At 44.6% G+C, this 7,174-nt stretch overlaps 1 protein-coding gene across 6 annotated transcripts in view; it reads left to right on the forward strand.

Moving 5' to 3' along the window:
* The window catches only part of usp2a (ubiquitin specific peptidase 2a), a 35,753-nt gene extending 31,999 nt beyond the window's left edge, over nucleotides 1-3,754 (forward strand). For all 6 annotated transcript variants that reach the window (XM_088940080.1, XM_088940083.1, XM_088940081.1 and 3 more), the window contains one exon: nucleotides 889-3,754. In XM_088940080.1, coding sequence (XP_088796206.1) covers nucleotides 889-973 — 85 coding nt within the window. In that variant the 3' untranslated portion in view covers nucleotides 974-3,754. The remainder of the gene's footprint in view (nucleotides 1-888) is intronic.
* The last annotated feature ends 3,420 nt before the right edge of the window (nucleotides 3,755-7,174 follow it).

Below are 7,174 nucleotides of genomic sequence, written 5' to 3' on the forward strand. Positions count from 1 at the left end.
CAGAGTGCCTTGTAACATGCCTGATGGATTAAAGGAAAAGATTGTTGCACAACTGTTGTTCACACCATTTGCAGAATAAGTGGGTTTCTGTGGATGGATAATCCTCTGATTGCCTGCTCTGTGCCTTGTCGGCTCAATTTCCAGTGCTCTCTGACTAGGGAGTTTTGCCATGCTAAACAATTTCCTTACACTAACAGTTAACTCCCTGCTTTGTCTTCTTGCTCTGTCTCTTTGTTTGTGCGCTGTGTGAGAGATTACAGTGAAAGGGAATAAAGAGTCTTTATCCTGCCCTTTGGAACGGTGCCAGACACAGAGCCGCTTACCTCCCAGCAATTTAGTATGTTACCAATTACCATGTTACCAGGCACTGCTGCTGTCTCCCTCTTCATCATGGGTACTTCCACCCTTCTCTGCTCCTTTCACTGCTTTCTTCAACCTCTTGCTTACCCATCTCTCTAAATTCCTTGCTTTCCTGTTCCACCTCTTCCCTCCAGGCCTGCTCCTCTCCTAAACTCCTCCTCCTCCTCTCCTAAACCTGACCCTCTCTCAGCTTCCTTCTATCTGTTGGTCTCCATGTGCTCTGTGTGTGTTTTTCTGCTGGAGGAACGGCAAAGCTGTGACTTTTATTGCAGTTCATATACACTAAACCCATAAGCTATACGGAATGGCGTAGCTTCTTGTGAAAGACATGTTTTTGATGCTGCCTTTCACAGAGTCTTAAGCTCACTTTATGAACTGTCTTCCAGAGACAGAGTTATTTTTCTCAGAGGTTTTTTTTTAAGGATTGGAGTTGGTTCTTGAAAGGCAGGTCAGTAGGCTCTCAGTATTTCAGTGTCATGGTTTCAGTGCACGATCAGAATCTCATAGCCTCCCTCTCTTTTCACACAGAGTAACGCCAATGTCCTCCAGCCAAGTCCGCACCAGCGACGCCTATGTGCTGTTCTACGAGTTGTCCACCTCCTCCAGAATGTGAGGCCCCAAGGGGGGCAGGGGAGGGTGAGAAAAGGGAGTTGGGGATGCAGAGATGGAGCGACGCCCTTTTGGACTGCCAAAACAGATGAGGGCATCCTCCACACAGACCAGTCATGGGCACCAAGGAGCAACTTCCACATCCGTCCCGGGGGTCTCTGACAGAGCGACAAGAAGAGCAAGTGGCACCCTCACCCCTCTCTGTGTATCTGCTCAGGCTGGGGGTGCCCCCGCCAGGCAATAAAAACCCCAAGGCTCCGACTCAGAGCTCCCACTCTATGCATTGCAACTACAGCTCTCATCTGAACTGCACCTTCCTTCTTGCTCAAGATCGCCTTGACTTAAAGGACTCCTTTCGCTTTTGTTTTCTCTCATTGTTTTTTGTTTTACTTTTCTCTTCCACCGGCCAGCAGTACTGACAGTCCTCTGAGAAGGAGCTGTGGTATGTGAGCTGTCCCCCAGGCCTTCAGCTGGGTTCTTTTGAAAACAGCCTAGGATGATCTTTTCTCTCCCAGTGTCTTGCGTCCCCCCTCCCTTCATCCGGATCTGTGTGAAGGGCTGAGAGGACAGGGCCTGTCTACTCTGTTCTCACTCAGGTGAAGCCCTGTCTGCTGTACTCTCTCAGTGTGGCTGCTATTGGTTGTTTTAAGTGCTGTGAACTAAAGGGTACTGAAGTGTGGACATTTCGCCTTTGGTTTCCATTGTTTTAATAACATTGTACAACATGGAAGGAATGTTTTAAAAGACTGTGTACATATATTTTATATAATAAGGCAATATACCAATCAATGATGCTGAAACTGGATTATTTCTCTCATTTGTGTGATTTGTGTAGTGTGTGGAAGAGATTTTTAACAGCGCCAGTGGCGCTCACTGCAGGTCTCTCATGTTTACTCTTGTTGTGGGAGGGGACGACACCTGTCTTTGTTGCACCTGTGATGTATAAAACTGTTCTGCTGAAGCTCAACACCCCAGCATGGTGAAAGCAGAGGTTCAAGCAGAGGGAGTGACAGCCTTTCTCTGTGGTCTCCCTGCTGGGCCAGACGGGCCACTTCTGCAACAGGTGTGCACGCTGGGACAGGGCCGTGATGCTTTGTGGAAAACTGCTCCATAAATCCAGGAATCCGCAGCTTTGGTTGCTAAACGACATCGCCATTTCTTCACTTCTTTGCACATTTAGAGAACATACTGTGGATCTGGATGAGTGGCGCTGATGCTCTGAAGCTGTGTGTGTATGTCTGCAGGCTAGCAGTGCCACACGTGAAAGCATGATCCTTCCTTGCACTGACAATGGACTCTTTCTGCGTGGCTGTGCCTGGCACCCTGGTTCTCCAGTTGCATCAGTCGATGGCAGCCCAGTGAACATATTTTCTCAGCACATAAGCCTACAGACTCACTTCTGTACACATGCCGTAGATGCCTTTGAAATGACAGCTCTGTGTTCTAAGTCTGTCATACATCTAGAGTTACTCCGTCCAAATTCATGTGTTCTTTAATTTTATTTATGTAATAGTCTTTCAGTTTTTTGTCACTGCAATCAAATATAATGGCATGCAATCGTGGCAAAATGCTCGAAGAATCAAGACTCTCAAGGTTTCTGTTGTGCTTTAGAAATCATAAATTAATGTACTGTTCAAAACTGATGGAGCATGCTGGGAATATTGTGACAGTGCAGGCTGAGGTGCTGCCTCTCTAAACAGACTATGCTGAGACTGGGGGACCGTAAAGACTTTCTGATAATTACACTTGCCAGTTTTAATTAAAAGGGTCATCAGTGGCTTTCTACAACGTAGCATGGCAAATCCACTCTCCCTCTATGATACAAATCCAGATGTCTAGCCCAGTTCTGGGGGATCCCCAATGCCTCAAGCTCTGTTGGGGTCTGTAAGCTGCTAAAATGACTATTGATGAATCAGGTCTGTACTTTTTTAGGTGGAGAAGTCTGAGGACTCTTCATCTGCAATGAAGATATCAAGAAAGGGTAGCTCTTCAGGACCAGGGTTGAAGACCTCTGACCTAAATTTGCACACCCAGTGGGCTCTGGAGAATTAGGAAGGGCAGCATGCTTAGAGTCCAGCACCTGTTTTGTTGCCTTCCTCAACCCTACAATAGCCTATATGATGAAGTTTGCTCTGTGAAGAAGCTGCCATTGCACACTCATGCTGTCTTATCAACTTTGTGGTGCTGTAAACCACCTGAAGGTTTACTGCTGTTGGATTCAACTAAGACGATTACTTACATTTTGCTTTGTCCCTGTTTCACTATATAAAACTATTAAACATCTATCATCCATGTTCCCTTCTTCACTTACCTGCCGATTTACTGCAGTAAACTTTCAGAAAGCATCTTTCCGTTTTCCTTTATCAAGACAAGGGCAGATGGTTCTGATTGGAGACATGCATGCTGTGCTGAAATGACTCTGCATTCATAGTGCTCCATGCCACACTGACATCTGCCTGGGCTGCCATCCTTATGCCGTGGGACAAAAGTGACTTTATTCAGAAAGCAATTGATTTTTTTTGCCACCAAGGCACATCTCTTTTCCCTCCCACAGGAGTCTGGGAAGAGTATGACTCCTGTTTTTAATTGCTTCATGGAGCTCTCCACAGCTAGAATGCTTGTGATTGTGGCGGGTGATGTTTTCTGGTCTGAAGGAAGACCAGCTTGAGTGGCTGTTACGGTTATGTCACCTGCAAATATATCCCGAGTGTGTGGTTTGACATGAGTGAGACTGAAAGTGAATAACTATAATTTATTGAAAATGTAAATAAAAGGCAAAAGCACATCACTGTCTCCTTGTATTTGATGGGTAAAATGTAAAAAATAATACTTGTTAAAGATGTCCTGTATCTGCAGGGTCCTGTCATTGTGCTCTGTGTGGTAGTCGACAGGCAAGCTCCCCTCTGACCAAGGCCTGTATGTGCTGAGTGCTGTAAAAGCAAAGGCTGTAGCAAAGGATGTTCCTTCCTACCCAAAAAGAAGAGTAAAGCACAACTAAAAACAGGAGGCACTTCTTTACTCACATAGTTGTAGGAGTGTGAAACTAGCTACCCAATCATGTGGTTGAAGCAATATCCCAGCTTCTTTTCCAGAAACAGCTGGATAAGATCACCTGATCAACTATCAGATAACTTCCAAATGGGCAGGATGGGCAGGGTGGACTCATCTTGTTTTTCTGTGTTCCTGTGTCCTATGTTGGAGACTCCCACTAGAACTGGAATCTAACCAAAAGTGAGCTTCCTCACTAGTGGAGATTAAGCGTTCCTGGTTGATATCAGGAGCACGATTTCAAGTTCCACCATAAACCACTTCAGTCACATACACAGTCACTACATGAGGGGAACATTTAGGATAAGGGAAAAGGCAAGAAGTATGTTTTAATGTCTTAAACCAGTGTTTTCTGTGACCACCTATTAGTAATATCCATCCATCAATTTTCTAACCAGCTGAGCCTAAACCGGCAAGCAACAGGCGCAAGGGAAGGTATGACCTGGATGGGATGCCAGTCCATCATAAGGCAAACAGAAAGAGAGAGACCAGGGTCAATTTTTACAATTTTGCAATTAACCTACCAGTATAACTTTGGACTGTGGGAGGAAACCAGAACACCAAGAGGAAACACAAATTCAATGCAGATAGAATTGAACCAAGGGCCCCAGAACTGTAAAGCAGCAATACTATCCACTGTGTCATCCACTACCAAACATTATTTCAGGTAAAGATGCAGGAGATTTAGGAGGTTTGGTCTGGGGAGAAAACCACAAGAGTCCGATGCTCCTCAGCCTTGTTCATTTTAGTATGTGTGAATAATGCCAGCAGGTGTCCACTGGCACATCACAGCTGCTCCATGACTAGGGGGAAGTCTGATACCCACCGGCTGGTGCCTGCTCAACATGACTGTGAACAAAAACTCAGAACTGGGTTATATCTAGCTGCTTCACTGCTTTAACATGCACGGTATTTTTCTAGAGATTCTACTCTCTATATTCAAAGCAGTTTGGTGAAAGAAAATGTATTCTCCTTCAGTTCCTTCGGGACTTAAACCAGGTCAGTTGATCAGAATTTGTCAGGTTTAAAATGTGGGATATCCACTAAAAAAGAAGGAGCACTGTTCTAAGAGAGATATTCTTGGGCTCTGACTCGCTTATCAATTTATAGTTTGTTTCATCAGATTGTAATTACTGTTGTGTTTTGTTGGAGACTAGAAGACTATTAGCAAATTATTTGGGCAACAGCAGCCTCCACTGGCCACACCGTGGAATAACAATCCGAATTTGTAAACGCGTCCATCAGGTCCTCTTAGAAGATAAGAGATAAGATTACTTTATTGGCCGTATACAATTTATTGTATTAAGAATTTGTCTTTTCGCATACCCCAACTTGCTCTCATTGAGACACGCAGACAGGGAGAGAAGCTTGGGGGTCGGAGCGCAGGGTCTGCCATTTATACGGCGCCCCTGGAGCAGTTGGGGTTAAGGGCCTTGCTCAGGGGCCCAGCGCCAGCTAGACGTAGGATTCCTCTGCCGGCCGCGGGATACGAACCGGCAGCTTCCAGCCACAGGCGCAGACCCTACAATCAAGATTGTACAACGGAATAAAGCCATAGTCAACTTTTAGTACTCATTTATTTTTTTCATATTCTGCTTTTATTATACCTTCAGATTAATGTCAGGAATTTGGCGATTACATTTTAATTTACAGGGAAAAAATCTTTATTTTACAGGATGGGAGTTACACCCTACAGAAAAGGCAATAAAACAAAATAAGACTGTGAAACCCGTATTAAAAGTATAAACTCGCACTGCAGCAGCAAGGGAAGACTGATGTGAAAATGGTGCTAGTTCCTGAAAGTAATAATTTATTGTGCGATCACGAGAAACTGTCCGTATCAGTATTTGTGTCCGGCTGGCTCGACTAACAAGAGGCCGCGTAAGGAAGTCCTGTACAACCCTGTGTTGAAAAGTCTTTAAATTCAAGACGCCCGCGGCGGCAGAAACGCTGTTCAGCTGTGTGACCGCGCGCCACAGCCACTCTTTACGCGGGTAACAACTCGCCGCGAGAAACGAATCTGACATCAGTTTGACTCGTAATGTACTGGGCTTTGTCCCCCACCCCCACGACATGACAAATTCCTTGGTGACGTTAGTTCATCAGCGGGACAATTCGCCCATCCTGCAGTATTTTAGGGATTTTGCACTGGAAAGCTGGCAAATAGCAGGGGCGTTTTTCCGATACTCTGAGGTACAACTTCTGCACCAGCGAGAGGAACAGCCGACCGAACCGGGCTGCCGTAACGTACCATCCCTCAGGTGAGCAGCCGGCAGGTAGAGCCAATCAGCCAATCAGCCAAACCGGCGCAAGGAGGTTCAAATCCGCCACTAAGGGTTGTAAAATTATTTTCTGACCACGAACACTTCTATTTCTGTCTTGCTGTAGTTAAAAGCAATATAATGTGATTTTAAAACAATGTAGGATATTGATCTGTCTTAAACCACCTGTGACAAACCTGTTAAACGGTATTTTATAAATGACGTCACGTTGAAACTTAGTTTAATGTCTTCCCGGTTTCTAAGAATGTGTTCTGCAGTCAAGTGTCGCAGTGTCCACACCAGTGTCGGTGTCGTGGTCAGCGGCAAACCGATGCGAATGAACTTTACTGAACGAGTCTGTTGGTTTCTCTCACTCCGCGTGCTTAAAACATTATTTTCTGTAACAGTCACTGCTTGTAAGTAGAATTTGGGCGATGAGTTGTAATTCACGAATAAAGGAAAATGTTTTGCCAGAATTAATTACTAGTTCTTTTCGAACCTCAACGGGTTTCGTGTTTTTGACATGAGCGGTTGAGCTAAAGTGTCAGAGTAAATTCTACCTCTGTTGTACCTAAAAAAGAAGTTAATCGAAACTTTTGTGCGTATAAAATCCACAGATGACACTGCGTGGCTTCAAGGATACCGGGAAAAATAAGAACTTTGTTTTCATATCAAAAGTTTGATTTATTCAAATACATCTCGTCTTCATTCTCATTTTGACCTATTGTGAGAGTACGAACTTAGAAACAGCCCTTTGATTTGATTTTCATACCGGGTTTGATAAGATTTGTTATTTTGTCACAAAACTTGGTTTTAGCAAACTTGAGTGTTATTTGACAAGTGGAGAGTAGCCGTTTATTCCTGTTATGCAGCGCCGGTGTGTTTTTGTATTTTTT

Source organism: Atractosteus spatula, chromosome 22 (assembly GCF_055471065.1).
Source record: "Atractosteus spatula isolate fAtrSpa1 chromosome 22, fAtrSpa1.hap1, whole genome shotgun sequence".
Classification (NCBI taxonomy): Eukaryota; Metazoa; Chordata; class Actinopteri; order Semionotiformes; family Lepisosteidae; genus Atractosteus; species Atractosteus spatula.